Source organism: Canis lupus, chromosome 26 (assembly GCF_011100685.1).
Source record: "Canis lupus familiaris isolate Mischka breed German Shepherd chromosome 26, alternate assembly UU_Cfam_GSD_1.0, whole genome shotgun sequence".
Classification (NCBI taxonomy): domain Eukaryota; kingdom Metazoa; phylum Chordata; class Mammalia; order Carnivora; family Canidae; genus Canis; species Canis lupus.
The window spans coordinates 15,612,783-15,633,989 of NC_049247.1; the positions used below are offsets into that span (position 1 = coordinate 15,612,783).

At 47.0% G+C, this 21,207-nt stretch overlaps 1 protein-coding gene and 1 long non-coding RNA gene across 2 annotated transcripts in view; one reads left to right on the forward strand and one right to left on the reverse strand.

The window, feature by feature from the left end:
- Positions 1-21,207, forward strand: part of SRRM4 (serine/arginine repetitive matrix 4) — a 153,092-nt gene that overhangs the window by 93,985 nt on the left and 37,900 nt on the right. Inside the window, exons 2-4 of the mRNA XM_038575269.1 lie at positions 13,862-14,008; positions 18,681-18,767; positions 20,676-20,747. Coding sequence (XP_038431197.1) covers positions 13,862-14,008; positions 18,681-18,767; positions 20,676-20,747 — 306 coding nt within the window. The remainder of the gene's footprint in view (positions 1-13,861; positions 14,009-18,680; positions 18,768-20,675; positions 20,748-21,207) is intronic.
- Positions 20,543-21,207, reverse strand: part of LOC119877589 — a 40,293-nt gene continuing 39,628 nt past the window's right edge. The window contains exon 4 of the long non-coding RNA XR_005379245.1: positions 20,543-20,698. This is a non-coding gene — a long non-coding RNA (uncharacterized LOC119877589). The remainder of the gene's footprint in view (positions 20,699-21,207) is intronic.

Here is a 21,207-nt window from a genome sequence, read left to right on the forward strand (position 1 = left end):
AGTGAGTTTTAAAAGCCTGATGAAGTGCCTGACACATCATAGGTGCTCAATAAATGTGAGATCCCATGTCTTTAAACACAGTGACTTAGAGAAGTCAGCATGCCCAGGCTTCCGCTTAGGCACCGAGAAGATGTGTTTGTAGGTGACAACTCTCATCCTTAAATTGGGGGCTAACGGGTCATGTTAGTGGGTTCAGAGCCCTACTGTCCCATCCCCAGTGTGTTCAGAAAAAGGTCAGAAGCTAGGGACAATTTAGACCCAAGAAAGATTCTGATTTACAAAAATCTTGTAATTGGACAGGTTCTGTAGAGGTCACTGGAGCTGGCCTTCAGGGTCCCAAGCTATTCCCGGCAGATTAGAAGCTATGCACTCCTCAAAAATGAGAGGGAAAGGATTAAGCCATAAGGCTCCTCGCCGAGCAGAAATTGTTTTTCATACTGGAGCTACCAAATCTCTTTCAGTAATAGTTGCAACAATAGTTAGCAATAATCTGACACTCTGCTTAGTCTAATATTCATTCATATATTTTCCACAACCACCTCAATAGATGAGGTTTTATCCCCATTTTTAAAAAAGGGAAAACCAAGGCTCAAAGAGAGGGGAGGCTTTGCTCAAGGTCATGCTGTAATATCTTGGAGGGATTTACCAAGAGTTCCTGAAACATGGTGAAGTAAAGAATGTGCTCCCTCAGGAGGATGGGCAGTAAGGGTCAGAAAACGAGGGTGAGCTCATTGAGCTGAACCTGGAAGGATGGGTGGGTTTCTTTTTATAGAGAAAGGAGGAGAGGGCACTGCGGGTAGAGGGATCAGCTGGAGCAAAGACAGAGATTCAGGCATCTGTGTCCCAAAGTCTATTTACAATGAATAATTACAATTACAGTGACAGCTAACATTGATTAAGTGCTTACTCTGCACCAGGAATGGTGTTACGCACTTTACGTGCATCATCTCTACGAGCTGGACGGTATCATTAACCCTGTTCTGCAGAAGTGAAATGAAGTGACTTGTCCTAGATCACAGCTTGAAAATGGCAGAACCAGCTTCCGAGCTCCGGGCCACCCGATTCCAAAGCTCTGGGTGGCTCCTGGTTGGTCCGTCGCTGCCCGTGGACCATGAGCCCTGAGCTAAACTTCGGAGCTTAGAAAGATCTCTGCCGGTGTGCTAGGGAGGGGCTGTCCCAAGATCCCCTGGCACCTCCTGAGATGTGTCCCTGCCACAACCCACCCCTGCGCCCAAGCCCTCCCGGAGCTGAGAGGAACCCATCAGAGTTGGAGGGCAATCATCACAAAACTGACTGCCTAATAAAGATAAAGCTCCCTAATAAACCCGCAATCCTGCAGTAATGGGTTTGACTTTTAAAAAGCAGATAAAAGTCCCAGTGGAGGGACAGACCTTTCCCATCAACTCTTTAATCAGAATTACTGTGGAGGAGCCATTTCCTACAGGTGGGACAGCGGGATGCCTGAGCTGGCATTGAGAAATGGCCACTTCTGTGTAAAGCCAGACGTCTGCTCCCTCCAGAGGTCCCTCCCTCCCACAGGGAATCCTTTGTCAGAGAAGAACCATGATGGCAAAGGATGGGGCCTCTGGGACAAGCCTAAAGGAGGGGGCCCTGGTGGATGGAAGGGTGTGGATTGAGAACCCACTGGCCATTGGTGCTGAAGCTGCAGGGCGGAGTCTTCTGAGAGCTTTCTGCTGCTTGATGGGGTTCTCAGGGACCAACCTCGCCCTTGGGGCTCCATCCTCATCATCACCATCTTCATCATCGTCGTCATCATCAAATAACATATCCTGAGCATTTCTTATGTATCTGGGAAACGTGCTAAGCATTTTACACCCACCTTATGAGGCAGGTACTATGAACAACCCCCATTAACATTTGCCATCCTCAGATGGGAAAACTAAGGCCTGATGATAGTAAATTTAACTTCCTGTGGGTCACACACCCCGGAAGTAGCAAAGCAGAGATTCAAACCCATGACCATCTGAAAAATACAGTACTTCCCCGACCATTGCTTTTGCATACCGTAGTTTGATAGAGGAAAAACTTGGTCTGGGTCTGAGTCTTTGATGGAATTCACAAGAGACAAAGCCCGAGACAGAGGGTGGGGTGCATGTGACCTACTGAGGGTATGCTCTCACGAGAAAGGAGGTGAGGCAGTGGGTTAAGGCAGGAGCAGAAAGCAGAGGGAAAGTGTGGTTTCACCCGAGTGTAGCCTCAGCCTGCTCCCAGGGGGTGCTCCGGAGTGTGGATCGCAGCCTAGAGTTGGTGCTACCTTGAGGCAAGGGGGCAGGTCTCTGGGACTTCTAGGTCACTTAGTCATCAGCTGTGGACTGCCTTCCTACCCTCCCACCCCGGGGGGGGGTGGGGTTGGCATAACCTGCAAAGGGCTGCCTGTGAGGCATCTGCAGCCAATATTCCCATCCACCTCGTAGGTGGCCAAGAGCATCCGGCACAGCAGCAAAGGAACCGAGTGGTGGGCCCTGCTCAGCTGCTCATTTGTCAAGGGTCTCTGAGTGTAGCACCCAGCCTCCCCAGACCCCCACTTCTCCAGGCTTGGGCTCAAAGTCCTCCAAGGCCTGGCCTACGTCTGACAAGCTCTGACTGTGATCTGGCCGCACAGCCCCCGCCCCGGCTGGCAGTCTGCGTTTCTGTAACCCAGGAGGAGAGATGGGGCCCCTCGGGTGGTTCCAACAGTGTGAGGCGAGGTGTCTGACAGCTTCCCCCACTGAAGCCCTTTATCTCACTGCTCTGCTGTGTTATTTTAAAACTAACGAGCCCAGACCTCAGGAGCTCACCGCCTGCTCGCCGCCTGCCATCGAGATTTGTGGCTTGTCTGTTCTGTCCTCTCTGCAGATTTCAGTGGCAGCTTTACTCTCTGCTTGTTAGGAATTTTCTTCCAAACCTCAGCCCGGAGAAGGAGGCGTGTGTGCACACGTGTGAGTGTGTGTGTGTGTGTGTGTGTGTGTGCAGGAACACAGAGTCCTAATTGCACCAAACTCTCAGAAGCCCCATGCCCCCCGCCCCCAACTGTAGTTCTAGCTGATGAAAGACTCCAGTGGGTGGCTCTGGGACAACAAGGAGAGACAAAGTCATCCCTGGGCTGTTGAGAGAGAAAGATGCCTGGACATAGCATGGAATGGGCTATCGCTGGGTTCTGAAGTAGCCACTTCGCTTGACGGTAGAGAGGCAAGGTCCCAGTGTAGGGAGGAACTCCTGAGATGCTCAAGGGCACGCCAACCTCTCTGTCCTTCCTCTTCCCAGAATCCTTTGCCTTTGGCCATCTGGGGACAGGGGATCAGAATCAGCAGTGAGGCTGGAGAACAACGTGACCTGCCCTGGAAAGTGTGGCTGGTATTTAAAGGACCGCCATGGAAGCACCGAGCATACATCATGCCATTTTATTCTCGTGACAGCCCCCTGAGGTGCATACAGTTTGTGTTTCACCAGAGAGGTGAAGAGATTTGCTCAAGGTCACCCAGCTGGGGAGCGGCCAGGAGAGTCTGTTTGATGAATCTGATCACCATGCTCTACCAACCCTCCCTAGACCGGTCACCCTGCCCGCTCCCTGCAGATGTTCTCCAACCTTGCCCTCGCTCTCCTTAGGACTTCTTCCCTTCTTCCCTGGGTCACTCTGGCTCCTGAGAGTTTCTCATGAACCCGACCCACGTCTTCCTCTGGACTCTGAGGAAGGCCTCCTTGGGGGAAGGAGCATGTCTGGAGCATTTCGAAATGACCCTCTACCAGAAGTAAAATGATGCTTAGCAGATGAATGAATTAATGAATAGCTGAGGAATGAATGAACAGGAGGAGTCAGACACGTTATAAGCACAGCAGACCTGTGAACAACCCAGGTTTGAACTGCACAGGATCCACATCTATGTGGATTCTTTTCAATAAATACAGCATAGTACCGTAAGTGTATTGTCCTTATGTTCTTTTTTTTTTTTAAGATTTTATTTATCTATTTGAGAGAGAGAGAGAGAGAGAGCAAGAGAGAGAATGTGAGCAGGGGAGAGGCAGGGGGGAGAGGAAGAAGCAGGCGCTCCCCTGAGCAGGGAGCCCAATGTGGGGCTCAATCCCGGGACTCTGCATCATGACCCGAGCTGAAGGCAGATGCTTAACCAGCTGTCACCCAGATACCTCCCCTCCCCATGATGTTCTTAATAACATTCTCTTTTCTCTAGCTTACTCTGTTATAAGACTATGGTGTCTAATACATATGACATACAAGACATGTGTTACCTGACTATGTTATCCGTAGCAGCAGGCTGCTAGTAGTTAAGTTTGGGGAGAGTCAAAAGTGATACATGAATTTTCGACTGCACGGGGCTGGCACCCCCAATCCGTGTGTTGCTCAGTAGTCAATTGTGTATTTTAAGAGCCAGTCCACAAGCCTGGGACAGTCCTATTGAGCCATCCTGTTATTCTAAAACCTCACTGGCGCAGAGCTTACCTACTTCCTCAGCTTCTTGCCTCACTCTAGTGAGGTACTCCATGTTACCCCCAAGAAGATCTGATCACACGGCCTTAAATGCCATCTAAATGCCAACATCTCTTAGAGGCACCTCCCCAGCACTAATGTTTTTTTGAACTCTAGTCTTGGGCATTAAACTGCTACCTGTCATTTCCACGTGGGTGTCTAATTGGCATCCCAAACACCCGTCTTCACCTTCTTAGTAGCCAGCAGCTCCATCCTCTCTATTGCTCAGAGCCAAACCTTGGAGTCACTCTAGACCCCTTTATTTCTCACTTCCACATCCAATCCATGAGCAAACTCTGCTGAGTCCAACTTCAGTCTGTGTCCAGAATCTGACCACTTGGCATTATGGCAGTGACAACACTGACCCCAGCCACTATCTTCTCTTCAGGTGGATGGTTGCAACAATCTCAGCTGGTCCTCCTACATTTATCCCGGCTCCCTTGTGCACTGCATTCATCAAGCCCCCAGAGAGACCCTGTAAAGCCTACATCAGATCTCATCATTCTTCTTCTTGGAACCCTCCAATGGCTTCTCATTTCACTAAGAGAAAAAGTCAAATTCTTGCAGGAGTCCACCAGCCTGTCCGTGATCTGGTCCCTTGTTACCTCTCTGATGCCTTCCCCTCTCAGATTTTGTTCCCCTTACTCACTCAGCTCTAGTTTCAGTGCATTTAAAATTCCAGCCCTCTCCCAGTAGCATCCCCACTTTTCTTTATCCTCCATTTCTCTTCTCTTTGCAACTTCCAACAGCCTCTGTATTCACCACTGAGTTATGCGTGTTTTCTGCTCCCCCTCCCTCTGCCCATCCCAGTAGAATGCAAGCTCCGCCAAACGGATTGTTTCTGCCTTGTTCTCTGTTACATGTTCGGTGCTGAGAACATGGCCTACACATAGTAGGTGCTCAGTAAATATTTATTGAATCAGTGACTGAATGAAGAATAAGTGAGTAGTCCCTGGTGGCCCTTCTTGGGACCAGTCTTTACTGCTCTTGCCTCTTGAATCCAAGGCTCCTCCTACCATGAGCTGGAGCCTTCTGTCCTGTTCCCAGCAGGTCTTGCTTGCTTGGTGCCTCCTCCAGCAGTGGCTATAATGACGCCCAAAGGGATTCACCTAGCAATGTCCCTCCCCTGGCAAGAAAATATAGTCAGCCGCTCATGCTCCATGGAGAACTCTAAACCCTGTCTGCAGGGAAAGCTTGTAGAAAGGTTCTGAGGGGGCCCTGGGCTGGAGCCAGAGAGGTTACTCTTGTCTCAAGTGACCCAGCTGGGTGGGATCAGGGCTTGAACCCAGGTCAGTAGGATCCCAGGACCTGTGCACTTTCTCAGCATCACCTAATTACTTTTTGCAGCCCATTCAAGTGGAAAACCACAGCATTTTGGAATTTGGCCATTTCCCAAGTTGGGGAAAGCCTGCATTCCAGGCAGTCCCAAGAATCAAATGTCCCCCTCTCAGCCGCTTGCCTTTTCACTAGGCAAATCGGCAATCGGCAGGCCAGCCTGAGGAGGGAGAGATGACTGGCTGAATTTGGGGTTGATGGGAGGGCAGAGGATGGATGTGTTCAGTGATGAGAGTCCACAACCCAGGCATGTTGGGTGCCTGACCCGCTTGACTGAGCTGGGTAAGAAGTGCTGAGCTGATTTTTCTCCATATGGTTCTTTCGTCCCTTGACCTGAACTTGGGACCTGGACAATTTTTGATATACAGGAGTGTTTACCACACACACACACACACACACACACATGCTCACACACTCACACACTCTCAGCCCTGAGAGCTGAACTCAAGCATCGTCGTCCTGCTGGAAGAGAGAGTGTGCTAGAGGGCTGTGCTTGTCTGTGTAGGCCACCCTGCAGGGGCGGGTCTGAATCCTTTATAAAATCTGCAATCTGGTTATTCAAAGTGCAGTTCCCGGAGCCACAGCAGCACCTGCACATCGGTTAGAAGCACAGAAGCATAGGCCCTACCCCAGACCTGCTGAGTCAGCACCTCCAGCCTAATAAGATCCCCAGGGGATTCAGGAGCAAGGAAGGGGTGGGAAGCACCTGTCTCTCTTCCACATGACCCTGAAGGACCCCGGCCCTGGCCTCCTCCCCAGTCTCAGCTTCTTTTCTCCTGTACCCCATATGCTTTGTAGCATCACTGACAATAGCCAGGACATGGTAATACCATCAGTGTCCATCAGTGGGTGGGTGGGTAAAGAGAATGTTTTATATGTACACAATGGACTACTACCCAGCCACAAAAAAAGAAGGAAACCCCGCCATTGTGGCAACCTGGATGGACTTTATGGGCATTTTGCTTGGTGAAATCAACCAGTTTCCACTCTTGCTTCCCCCCTCCAGCCCCTCTGTCTTATCCGGATAACTGCCATGACCTCTTTCTAAATGCTACTTACTCCACTCTTCTGACCAGTTTCCATACATTTTCTAGGAAACCTTCCATGGCCATCCGCCCACATTCCCCAGGCTGGATTAGGTGCTCTCTCTGTGGTTCCATGGCCCTCTGAAATCACTGTACTGTACTGTAATTCCCAGTAGAGGGATCTATCTTGCCTTTCAGGCTGAGAGCAGAAGCCAGTCTTAGTTACTTCACAGTCCTTGAAATCTGATACTAAGTAGGTGCTCAGCAAACAGCTGTTGCATAAATGAATGACATAATGAGAGACATGCCAAGCTTCCATAAAAAATCTTATTTCTTATTCTGTTCCTACTAGGATGAACACAAATGACCCTGATTCCAGGGCCATCTCCCTCAGAGGCTCTCAGGAATCCCCAGTCTTCTCCCAAGCTCCAATACTTTTCCTAGCCATGACAGCAAAGCTTAAAGAACCACAGCCTCCACAGATTACCCACCCCTCACCAGGCTTTATTAACCTTAAAAAGGACTTGGCACCTAGACCTTAGGCGAGGACTGAAGCCCTAAGAACCAAGGCACAAATTAGCCAAATCCATCTTGTTTGTGGGCTGACTCAGCCCCATGATAAGCCTTGAGCTTTCTGGTGGACTCTTGAGCCGAAGGTGTGAGCCTTCACTCTCTCCTGAAACAGGCAGGTTACAGGTGTCTGGCCAAGTATGGGGGACAAGGATGAATCATTCATAGGCCTAAATGCAGGCACAGGACAAGAAGCTGGGGCATGAGCCTTGGAAGGAAAGCAAGACTCTTTGTCTCTCCATGTCTCAGTGCCTTCATCTGTGTAATGGGGAGGAGTTCACTAACCTGGGTGACTTACAGAGAGTTGTCAGCATCAGCTGAGACGCTGGATTAGTACTCAACACCCTGGAGAAGCTAGCTGTGGGATGGAGGCAATAAGTGTCCCCAGTCTAATGACCAAATGTCCTTCCTATTTGTGGAATATAACATTCAAGCCAAACTTGAGATATAGCCCCTCCTCCAAACACATAAGGCAAATCCCTGTCTTGCGATGAAATTACCAAGTTTCACCCTATCCTCCCACTTAATACTTCCTTACATTTTCAAAGTGTTTTCCAGATCTCTCTCCTTTTTCTTCAGTTGATGCTTTCATAAACAAGCAGAGCAGCTAGTGTTCTTGCCACTTTACTGTCCCTGGGTCTGTTCCTCTCCTACCTGTACAGTAGGGATGACCAGGCCTATTCCTAGCTTTCTGTGGAAGCTTAAACGAGATGGTGCTCGGACCGTCCTTGTGTCTGGCACAGAGCAGGTGCTTGATACATGCTGGCTGCTGCTACAATTACATGACATGGAAAGAGCTCTGATGGAGTCACTCATCGTGTGGCTTTGGGCAAGTCCCCTTGCCTATTGAAGACCTCAGTTTCCCTACTCTATACAGAGGAGAGCCAGGGCTGGGGACGCTTCCTATTCCTCCAACACTGTTTTTGTCTCGGATTCCCCAATTGGTCTTTAACTCAATCTAGTGCTTGGGGCATGAGAATCTGTATCCAACCCAGGGCTGACTGAGCACTTTGCTGAGAGCAGGGTGCTTTGATGCGAGAAGCAGGGAAGCAGCTAGGGAGCCAGGCATCTTGGAGAGTTTTGTAGAAAGTTCAGGCCTGACTTTTATCAGAGGCTGGGAATCTGCTGGTTGCCATGACTACGGAGAGCAGCATCTAAGCTCCAGGTCGCTGATTAGCAGGAACGGAGCTGGAAGGCCTTGAGGAATTCAGCACGCATGGCCCCCTCCCTCCTTGTGTGAAGTGGAGTGTGCGGCCCTTGACTTCACTGTTTTAGCTGTCCCCTGAAGATCTTGCCTCCTTTTAAGTGCTTTTTTATGCAACATCGAAGGGCCGTGTGGTAAAAACGAGGCAGCTGCCAGGACTCCTCAGCAAAGATAGAACATAAAATTTTTCTTAAAGCCCTGTAAGGATGCAGATCGGGAGGCGGGGAGAGAAGAGAGAATGGGGCTATGAGGGAGGAGGGGGTGCCATGGCTGAGGTCTGAGTTCACTGAAATGCTGAGTGACATCAGATGGGCCCTTTTCCCTGAACTACTGCTTCTTTATACATAGGAGAGATGTTGACTCTGATCTATGGTTCCCACATGGGATCAGTCATCATCCATCCATCCATCCATCCATCCATCCATCCATCCAGTCGTTCATTCAACAATTGTTTATTGAGCAAAAAGGCACACTATGCCAGGCACTATGTCCCTGGGGATTCATTGGCAAGAAAAGAGGTGAGTTTCCACTCTCATGAAGCTCACATCTGAGTCCAGAAGACCAATGGTTAGCAAATAAACATATAAAACAGTAATTTCAAATAGTAACGAATGTCCAGGGGTAAGGCACAGCAGACAACTGTGATGGAGACAGTGAACACAGGGGCAAAATCACAGAACAGGTCAGAGAGAGCCTCTCTGAGAAGGTGACATTTGAATGAAGTGGCCATGCACAGAACTGTAAGAGCAGCATACCAAGTGGAGGGAACAAAGGGCAAAGGCTCTGAGCAAAGGCCCTGTTCCATGTGAGGGACAGCAAGGAAGCCATGTGGCTGGAGCAGAGTAAGGGACAGAGAGAAGGGTAGGAGATGGGTGCAGAGGCCAGATCATGCAGAGCCTTTTATCGGGTACCTGGTACAGATTACCTGGTAATCAGTTTGGATTTACTCTTAATCCAGAGGAAGCAAGATCACCAGGGACGTTTCTTCAAGACGTGCATTTCCTGGTTTCACCCCGTTGAGACTTGTATTTATTATGGCTGGGATGGGACTGAGAAGTCTATATTTTTAACAGCTTCTTGGGAGCCTTTGATAGTGTGCCAGGTTTTAGAAACCTGGGCCTACATGGCCTCTGAGTCGTTCACTTTTAAGAAAGCAGAGAAGCAAAGTGTCAGACCGTCTTGAAAAAGGATCTTAAAAGTTCTATGATATTATGGAGAATTCCTTTCTTCCTTCCCTCACAACTCCCTATCTGCCTGGTAAGAATTAATTCTGGTTTTGCTCAGGTTTTTTTGTTTGTTTTATTACAAAATCTGGGATGTGGTCTGTATAGCCAGGATGGTGTAGCCAGGGCTACAGAAAATGAGAACACGTCAGGTGTGTCAGCTTATAAATGCAGCAACCACATTGTACCTTTTCCTCATCAAACCATCATCAGGATTTGCTCATCCCTGATGCTGGCAATGATGGATGAGGCGCTGTCCTCATCCCAAGCCCTGTCCCCCAGCGCCCGGCAAGAGCATCCCCCATCTGTCCCTGCCCTGCAGATAACCCATGCCTCCACTCCCTCCATTAGCGGAAGTCACTGAGACCTTCCACACAATGCCAGCACTTACTCATCATGTATTCATTCACTGCCAAATTGCTCACATCAGTTTGTTTTTCTTTCTCTTTTTTTTTCTTTTTTTCTTTTTCCTATTGAGGGCTTGCCTTTGATACAGATTTGTGTGATGGTTTCCTATCATGCCCCAGAGTCCAAAATGCTGTTCTTGTGTATGTCTAGTTCAACACTCTTCTGGGCAATGCACATACATTGATAAGTTCACTGGTCACTTTTCTAAGAGAAATACGGGGTAGAAGAGAAAATGTATTGACTGAGCTGTCTGAGTTGACCAAGACATTGGCTGATTTATCTCCATCAACTCTAACATGAACGGATTAGCTCAAAGCATCGCAAAAGCCCTTTCTAACTTGTTGAAACAGATGCATGTTCTCTTTAGCCAAAGCGTGTGCTCTTTCATTTATTCATTAAACAAATGTTGAGTGTTTACCACACAGCGGGCTCTGGGACAGTAAGACGTGGTCCTACCCCCAGGGAGCTCATAGTCTAGCATGAGAGAAGACAATCAGATGTCAACAGCGTGTATTAGGAGTCATAGTAGCAACGGGACTGTCACATCCTGGAACAGGGCTTAGGCCACCCCAGAACTCTGCTCCCGACATCACTGTCTCCACCTCTTCAGTGGAGATTCCTCCCTGCTGGTGGCTCAGGCTCAAAACCAGGGAGTCATCCTTGACCCTTCCCATGCCCTATTCTCTCCCATCCCACATTTAACCAGCAGCAAATGATACGAGTTCTACTTTCGAATATCAGAACCTGACCACATCTTGTCATCTTCATCCCTGACCCACTGATCAGAGCCTGGACAGTTACACTAGTGTCCCTGTCCCTGTCATCCCTCCCTTCTGTCCTCTGTTCAAGCGACTGGAGTGATGCTTCCAAATGTAAGCTGGACCATGTCACTCCTCTGTTCCAAAGGCTTCCCATCTCAGCCACAGACCTACAAGACCTACAAGACCTGAACCCTGGTCCGTGGTCTCCCCTCTATCCACTTTAGCCCTGCTTGCCTTTTCTTGTATATATTATATATATAAGCCAAGGGTCTCTGAACCTGCCATTTCTTCAGCCTAGAGCACATTTCCCACTTCCTGCAGGTTGACCTATGCAAACTTCTACATTACCTGACAACAAATTTACCCCCCAAATCCTTGTGGCTTAGGACAACAACAAATAATGTCTCACAGTTTCTGTGAGTCAGGAATTTGGCCAGGCGACTCTGGCTGACCATCTCACATTGAGACAGTGGTCAGATGTCATCCAGGGTGGTAGTGTCATCTCACGCTTCACTGGGACTGGAGGATCCACTTCCGAGGTGACATGCCCATGTTGGTGCTGACTGTTGGCAGGAAGCCTCAGCTGTTCTTCACAAGAGCTTCTCCACGGGGCTGCCTGAGTGTCCTCACATCATGGTGACAGCTTCCCTCGAGTGATCAATCCAAACAGAGAGAGGCAGAGGCTGCCTTTGTGACCTAGTCTTGGAAGTCACACGCTATCACTTCTACTGCCTTCTAGTCATTAAAAGTGAATCACTAAGCCCAGCCAGTACTGAAGGGGAGAGAAATTAGGTTTCATCTTTTGATGGCAGGGCTGTCAAAGAATCTGTGAACACATTTTAAAACCACCACAAACTGTAAGGTTAGTCCTTAATCCTTTAAACCTCCATCCCATTACTTCCTCAGAGTGGTCTTCCCTGACACTCTCTACGAAAGAACAGTCACCCCTTCCCATTACACTGGCTTATTTTCTCCATAATTTATTACCATCCAGTAAGTCATATTATTACTTGTGTATGTCCTTATACCTCCATCTCGAATGTAAATTCCATTATCACAGAGGACACTCCCCCTTATTCTCTGCAGCCCCACACTTAGAACTGACCTGGACACAGGTTAGCCCAGGCCAGGTCAACCATGGGAAGAGGCAAGCTTTGCTGGGGACCAGGCAGACATTGCAAGCTCTAAGTGGTTTGAAGATCCAGGGCAGCATTCCGCATGAATAGACTGGAGGCATGGAAATGGAACCCTCACAGTAAGAGAAGCAGGGCAGAGAGGTGTATGGAAGATTGAAGTTCAGGAAGCCTAGAGTTGGTGGTGAGGAGGTCTGGACAAGAATCCCCATCCCTCCTGGGCTTGCAGCATCTCTCACCTCTGCTTCTAAAGATGCACTGATCAGCAGCTGACAGAGATGGATGTGTTTTGCTGCCCTTCCTTCAATATTGACTGGGTTTGGCCTGCTCTCTAGGCAGCCCTAAGGAGCAGGAGGCTTATCAGATGCATTCATCCTGAGTCATAAAACCAGTCTTGAGGCACTGGCTGCAGGTGCTTGGTGGAGGAGAAATCCTAATGCCTTTGATCAGTGCTTGATCTGGATTCTGCAGAGTGAGGAGGGAGGCGAGTTTACTGGATGGTGCCAAATCCACCTGCGCCTCTCAAACTCCTGACTCTTCTTGGTTGGGGGCCCAGAGGTATGAGTGACAGTGTTTTCAAAGACAGAGTACCCACGGCACCTCCTTCCTCTTTTCAGGACTCAAAGAAGGAGGTGGGACTCAGGTAATTTCCTAGAGTTGCCTGGGACTCTTCTCAGAGGCAGAGGAGGGCACTTCAGGCCTTTATGCAAAATACATGCATCCCAAGTAGGTGGCTTATACCTGCTAAGGACACCAGAGTGTGGAGGTTTGGTTCACAGGGAGGTAAAGGGAAATGGAAAGGCCTTTTGTTTGCTTCGTGTTATCTCATTTTGTCTTCATGACCATTCAACAACATAAGGACTAATGTTATTCCCTGTCTTACCATTGAGGAAACTGTAAAACAGAGAAACTGAGTCCTCTATCTACTAAATGGTGAAAATAGTATTTGAGTCCAGGGATATCCATCCCATACAGAGATAAGGCAGGGAAATGGGACGGAACTGGTGAAGGGAGTTGAAACTAATCCTATCATGCTTTGGCCTCCTCTTCTGCTTTGAACAAGGAAGTGAAACACTGGTTTCCAGCCTCTCCCTGTGGTTCTGTCAGGATAGGCCAGGCAATGCCACAGTAACAAATAAGCCCCTAAATCTCAGTGGCTTAACCTGACAAAGGCTTATTTCTAACATACATAGTCTGATGTGGCTTAGGTATCTCCTCCAGCAAGTAAGCTTCACTTTTCGGGGTATGTGGCCTCCGAGGTCACTGCAAAGAAGGGAGAGAGAGCTGAAGAAAGCACACAAACCTTACTGCCTCAAGCCAGACGTGACTCATGTCACTCTCACCCAGAGACCAGTGGCCAGATATAATCTCTTATGGCCCCAACCTAAGTGCAAAGGAAGTTGGGAAATATTAGGATGTGTGTGAATGTTTGATGAACATTAAGAATTTGTCATATCCTAGGGCGCCTGGGTGGCTCAGTTGGTTAAGGGTCTTACTCTTGATTTCAGCTCAAGTCATAATCTCAGGGTCATTAAAATTCTGAGTTAAAATTCTCTTTCTCCCTCTGTTTCTGCCCCTCCCCACCCCCACTCACATGCGCGCGCGCGCACACACACACACACACACACTCTCTCTCTCTCTCTCTCTCTCTCTCCCTTAAAGAAAAAAAAAAATCTATCATATCCTAATATTTCCATCTCCTTATTTGTTGCCCTGTAGGACAGAACCCCAAAGCAGCCCTCTGGTTCCAGCTCAGGATGGACCCTCGGAGAAGCTGAGCCAGCATCTGGCCACCGAGGCCTTGGGCACCAACAGCTGGGAGAGAGACAAGGCCTGCCGGGAGCTCAGTCCTGCCAGAGCACGCAGGTGAGATGCCACCCCCACCCTCTCTTTGGTCCAATAAGGAAGTTCAAGTTAAGGATGAAGAAATGAAGTTTGTCTTTCTGGTCACTCTTCATACCCACTTCTCCTTTCCAAGTTCCTCTTTCAGACGCTTAAATCCAATAAAAAATGAGCGAACTGGGGCACCTGGGTGGCTTAGTGGTTGAGCGTCTGCCTTTGGCTCAGGTGGTGAACCCAGGGTCCTGGGATCGAGTCCCGCATTGGGCTCCCAGCAGGGATCCTGCTTCTCCCTCTGCCTATGTCTCTGCCTCTCTCTGTGTGTCTCTCATGAATAAATAAAATCTTTTCAAAAAAAGAAAAAGCAGATTTTTTTCTGTAGAGTACCAGATAGCAAATAATTTAAGTTTGAGGGCCAGATGGTCTCTGCCACAACTACTCACGCCTGCCATCATAGCACCGAAACAGCCACAGACCATATGTAAACAAAGGGGCATAGATGTGTTTCAAGAAAACTTTATTTATGAAAACAGGCTAGATTCAGCCTGGGGGCCACAATTTGTGGCCCCTGTCTCAAATGAGAGAGCTAGTTCCTGTCCATTTTAATGACTCTATGAGCCACTGATTCCCAAGTCATGATTTCAGCCCACATCTGTCTCCTAAGATCCAGATCTTTGCATTCATTCCTTAAATTCAGTTATTCGGCCAAGATGGCTTTAGCACCCAATAGTGACAGGCACTGTGCTGCCATCTGAAGACACAACATTTTACTGAGGCTCGGAGAGGTAATGTGACTTGCCCAAAATATAGCAACCAGTAAGTGGCAGAGTGAATTTTGAACTACGGTCTCTCTGATCTTAAATCCTAGACTAACATCTACCACATTATACATCGATGCTAATGAAAAAGCCAATCTATCCCCTGACTTCTATTTTTAAATTTTGCACCGTGCATACATAAAGCCTAGTCTGTCTTTGGCCTCTAGAGAATCAATTTTGTTGGCAGCACTGTCTTTATAATCTGGCTTCACCAGCTGGTTGGAGGCTTTATTCCTAGTCCTCAAACTAACTTGCCCCTCTCGTGCTACCCTGGGCTTGTATCTACCCCATCAGGGACAGGAGGAAAATGAACATAGTGTGCTTGCCAGCAGAGAGCCCCAGATACAATCCCTGCCTCTTCCTGTTGAATCAGAGGGTGTCGAGCCATTTTACAGATAGGGAAACTGAAAAACATAGGTGGCAGGGTCAAGATTAGCCTGAAGACCCCTAATCTGGTCCAGATTCTTTCCTTGTATCCTGGAGTTCTTGGTTTCCTAAGGCAGAGGTTCTAAACCATATTAGGCACCCATCTGAGAATTACATGGAAGCTAGGAGTGCTGCCCCCAGAGAAAGTGTATACACTCCAGAAATACTCCCCCAATTCCACGTACCATTTCAGAGAATTCATAGACTTCTGGGGCCAATGAACAAGGTTGTCTAGTTAAGAACCTGAATTCTGAAGAAGTGGTTTGGGAAGCCAGCGTGGTTCTCACAGATGAAGTCTGATCCTCCACCCAGGCTACCATCTTGGCTGCAGGCTTTATTTAGGCTCTGATTTCAACAGGGAAGAAACAGTGAAGTCCTGTCAGCTTAGAGAAGTGAAGGTCATTATCAGATCTGGAGAATGGTCTCCAGGAAACAAAAGAAAGTGGTTTTCATGTGAGGCTGAGGGAGATGGAGAGAGAGGGGAGAATTCGTACTTTGAAAACATTACCCATTTCGTACTTTGAAAACATAAGAGACACATCACGTACCAACTGGGCAACATTGAGCAAGTTGGTTTCCTGAGCCTCAGTTTTCACAACTATGAAATGGGAATATTGAGCTCTAATTCTCATAAGGATTAAATTAGATCACATAAGTACGGATCCTGACAGTGAGCCTAGAATATGGGAGGTGCTTTTTTTTTTTTTTTTTTTTTTGGAGAGAGAGAGAGAGAGTGCACACATGCAAGGGGCAGGAATGCAGGGCAGGGGCAGGGGTAGACATAAGGAGAGAGAAAATCTTAAACAGGATCTATGCCCAGCACAGAGCCAGATGCGGGGCTCAATCTCAAGACCCTGAGATCACAACCTGAACCAAAATCAAGAGTTGACACTTAACCAACTGAGCCACCCAGGTGCCCCAAGAGGTGCTTTAAATGCTGGCTAGGGCCTCACGGAGCCAGAAGAGCAGGTTCTGGGCATGAAAATCTGAAAAATGATGCCATGTTGTCAGTTTGATCGTGGAGTGTCCCTTTGGTTGTGGAATTGCCTTGCTCCCTTCTCTTATCTGAGACCCACTCTCCGACGTGATAAAAAACACAATAATGGTGATAATGTTAAAGGTGATAATAAAAAGTCACTTGGCATATAATAAATAAATATATAGTAGTTGTGTTATTATGCATAATTATAATAATAGAAAGGGCGTTTACATGAACCTGCTCTGTGCCAGACCAGGGCACGTTACCTGAGTGAGGTCCTCATTTCTTGTGACAAACTTAGGACACAGGTCTCCTGTTTTATTTCCATGTCACAGATGATGAAAGTGATACTCAGAGAGGTCGCTGAGCTAAGAGGTAATGGAGCAGGAATGTAAGTGCAGGTGTGTCAGCTTCTAAAGCCAGCATTCTTTATTGTTGCCTACTCTGTATGTTTGACCACCGTGTACTGAACCACTCTATGTCTGCACAGACTTAACTTCTGCATATTTCACTGCTGCTTATATAACTGTGGTGTACTGATATAAACACTATTCTGGCCCCTCCAGCCCTGCTGGGAGGGCACACCAAGGCACACAGGGACAGGAAGAAGAAAAAAGGTAGAGGCACTGGAGACCTACCTAGATAAAGGCATTTGGGATTTGTTGAAGGGATTGATTTTCCCCCTTCTCACAGACCTCAAATCTATCCAAATTCAAGGTCTTTCTCCATCTTACTCCATCACTCACATGTGAGTGGAAGACAGTGGTTTCCAAATCTGCTTCCCTGAAACCCTGGGGTTCCTGAAAGAAGTAAGAATAATTGTTTGAAACAATGAGATCTGTCTCTATTTTATAAGACACAGTTTTAAGGGTTTTTTTTTTTTTCCCCTGAGTGTTTTGTTTTCCTCTCAAATTCCTGGCAACAGTTACCCTGGGAAGTGTTTATATAAAACAAGATAATTTAACAAGAGGCTAAATTATTTCATCCATTCATCTCTCATTTGGTCACCCAACAAATATTTATTAAGCTTTTACTCTGTGTCAAGAACTTGTTGCCGGAAAAATCTGGAAATGGTCTACCACATTTACACAAGCAGCCTGTTTACTTCCTGGATATGTGTATCATGCTTTGTGCTTTATAACATATAAGTGTAGTTGAGTAGCTAGGTACTTAATCCCTGTGGTATTTTATTTTAAATTGCTTAAAGTGACTCTCTTAAAAATGTTCTACATATAGCTATATGACTTCTACCCTTTGGCAATGCAAAGACCTTCACATATAGTCTAGTCACTTGGGCATTTTTTCCACCAACCATAATGATCCAGATTCTTAGAATGGAATTCAATATGGCAGCATTTCATGATGGTCTCTAAAAAACCAGGTGATTTCCAGAAGAATGTCTACATAAACAACTTTAAGAAGGCAGTTGGTTATGTGGGAAAGCTCTCAGGATGGAAATCACAATAAATAAATAAATAAATAAATAAATAAATAAATAAATAAATAAATAGGATGGGAATCACAGAGGCCAAATCTCGGCTCAGTTGCTTCCTAACCATGCACCCATGCACAAGCCAATTCATGATTCCATACCTGTTATGTTCTTCACCACCTGTAAAATTAGACCCTAAGAATCATACCACCCTCAAAGTGTTTTTGTGAGTATAAAAGAATGGAAAATGCTTGGCACATCATAAGCGAATTAGCTGTGGTGGTGTTATCGCTGATAATGACAATAGTATTCTTATTAATATTACATTTTCTCAGTCAAGTTCAACTGGGTGGGCATGTTTCAATTCCCAAGCAGTTTTTCATCCCAAACCCATCTCTTTTTGCCATGGGATAGTGTTTTAAAAAATCCCTGGAGCCTGCCCCAATTATAGAAGGAGATAAGTTGACTTCATTTAACTGCAGCCCGAGCATTTGAATTTAATTGAATGGGAAATAATTATTCCTGAAGAGCAGAGGTTTTTGAGGTTCTGTGAAGCGATATAAGATATGTATCTCATTACATTAGACCTCGGCAAATATACTTTTAATAATCAGCTGCTACTTAACATAACTTCCTCCTCCTATTAAATTTCCAGCAGGAACTATGGACATGAAGTATTGGGGAAAGAGGGGGGCTGAACTGCCGATTAATTATTTAAAAAGTGATTTATTTACCAAGGTGAGCTATTTGCAAATTCAATAATAAATCTATTAAGGAGCAGTTAACCTCTATAACTCTGTTTTAAATAATCAATTGGTGTATGGGTAACGATAGAGCCTCTGTCTCATTAGGTTGGCATTAACTCCTTATTTGAAGCACTTAATCTGAAATAGGACTGAATCAGCCATGAGGGGGTGATTAGGCATTCGCCATGGGTCCTTCTTCCTCCAAAGAATGGAGTCCTTCTTCCTGGCTGCAACAGCCCGGGTTGGGGGTGAGGGGACATCCTGGGTCATCTAATACCCAACTCTGTGTTCCCCACAGTGCCTCCCGAGACAAAGACTTGACGCCACCACCTTCCTCCAGGGGGAAGAAGAAAAAGAAGAAATCTACCCGGAAGAAGAGAAGGAGGTAAGCGTCCTGAGGGGAGATGAAAGCTTGAAGATGGAGCAAAGGACAAAATAGGGTCAAGTGGGCTTCAGAGTCAAACAGTGACTCCCCCTGGGTTTGAGTCCTCTCTCTGCCTCTTAGGCTGTGTGACCTTAAGCAAAACACTTCACCTCTCTGTGCCTGTTTCCACTTGTATAAAATAGTGATACTATTTTATCGCCAGCGTTCGCTGAGAATCAGACGGAGAAAAATGGATGTGGAAGGCGCTGTCACAAGTGTCTGGTACATCTTAAGTGACCAGTGGATCAGCATAATCATGACCACGAATACTGATTTTTTGTTTGTTTGTTTGTTTGTTTGTTTGTTTGAAAACTTACTGTGTGGGCAGTACCCCGTGGATTTTTCCCTATGTACTATTTCTTTTCTTTTTTTTTTTTTAATTTAAAGGTATTTCCAGATTTTCTTCTAGGCTGCCTGCCGCTCACTAGACTAAAATCACGTCCAGTGTTCCAGACCCAGAGGGGTGGGTTGAAGATCACGGGGAAGCTCGGAGGCAGTGTTTGGATAAACCTGCAGGGGGCAGCAGAGAGCAGTGTCTGGCGGACTCGGGCCCCAACAACTGCTTTTCCAGCTTCTTGCCGCCTCCACACCCCTTTAGCCTAGTTCTAAGAGGACAGCCCCAAAGAAGACCCAGAAGGGAATGTGAATGCAGACCCTATGTTGTAGGGTGAGAGTAGGAATTGGGGCAAGGGGCTTGAGGTCCCTGATTTAAGTGGTGGGCAAAACATTTGGAAGAAGGAAGTCAGGCTTCACTAATTCAATTGTTCATTCAATAAATGTCCACTGGGCACTTGTTTGAGGACAGGTGCTGTGGTTCCCTAATAGTCAGGTGGTTCTCAGCCCTAGTTTCGCCTGTGGATTTTTTCTGTTTGACCACAAGGTGTTCTTTTGTCATTTTAATTGGTGGCCAACATTCAAAAACCAGGGGATTTCACATGAAGATGTGTTTTGCTGGTGACTTCTATTTAAAAGGCAGGTGTTCCAGAAGCTTGGGGCTGCATTTCCACATGAGAGCTTCGGCTGATCTGAGAGGCCAATGGTCTCTGGTTCACCACGGTCCCCACCGCTCCCTATTGTCTTGCACCCAGCCTGCTCTCTGAGAGGCCCCTGTTGACCTCCTTCTCTGTATCAATCTTTTGATATTGGTATTTTGTCACCGGGGACATAAGAGACCCAGAGAAAGCGGTGACATGCCCAAGGTAACTTCATGAGTTAGGGGTATAGTCAAGATTGGAACTCGGGTCGCTTGAACCTCAGTCTTTAGTCATAGTCATAGTCATAATCATGGTCCTGGGTGCTCTGTTTCTTTGGGAACCTCTGATAGCACCATCCATGCTAACTACAGCCTGAGGAGGTCTCCTCCCGGGGCTCAATCTTAGCAGGGAGCCAGGGTAAGGAAAGAGGAGAGACTAAAGTATCTGAGAGGAGGGGTATAGCTGGAGGGAGAACGAGAGACACAAAATATTTGGCCTAACCAGGGGATGATAAAAGGATTGAGAACAAGGCCCCTGCCATCAGTGAGGCTTCCATTTGAATCCCAGCTTATCCACTTCCTAGCAGTGTGTCTTTGGGCAAGTTGCTTTACCTCTCTGAACCTCACTTTCCTTGTCTGTAAAAGGAAGGTAGCAGTCGTACCTGCCTAAGACACAGTTAGGAAAGACGGAGTGAGGGAATGCATATAAAATACACGGTGATGTTGAAAGCAAATGCGAATCTGATTATATCAAATAAGTAAATGCAAGTACTGATAATATCAGTATTGGTATTATCCGTGTGTGTGAGACAATGTGTGGGGGCTGGAGAAGGGTCTCTGAAGCCAATCCCTAGTTCTTAAGGAGCTCCCTCTGAAGATGTCTCCTTCCCTGGCAGGTCCCCATCATATAGTCCATCGCCTGTCAAGAAAAAGAAGAAGAAAGGCTCCAAAAAGCATAAGCGACACAGGTATTGTCCTTTCGCCTTGACAACCAGGGATGCCCCGGGGGTGCTGGGGGTTGGGATGAGAGTAGGTGGCCCCAAAAGTTCACTGGGAAGCTTCTCATTTCACTTACATAAAATACTCATCTATGTGTTATTATTTCCTTTTTCTTGTATAACTTGGGACTCACAGAAGACAAACCATGAGAGACTCCTGACTCTGGGAAACAAAGGGTTGCAGAAAGGGAGAGGGGTGGAGGATGGGGTAGCCAGGTGATGGGCACTGAGGAGGGAGCACGATGAGATGAGCCCTGGGTGTTATACAGTATGTTGGCAAATTGAATTTAAATTAAATTTAAATAAATACATACATACATACATACATACATACAACTTGGAACTCTAGTTGCAAGGACCCAGGGCCCACTACCACTAACTCTGAGCAAAAGGGGGTTTGTTTGATAATAAGGAGACAGGAATGTCTTGG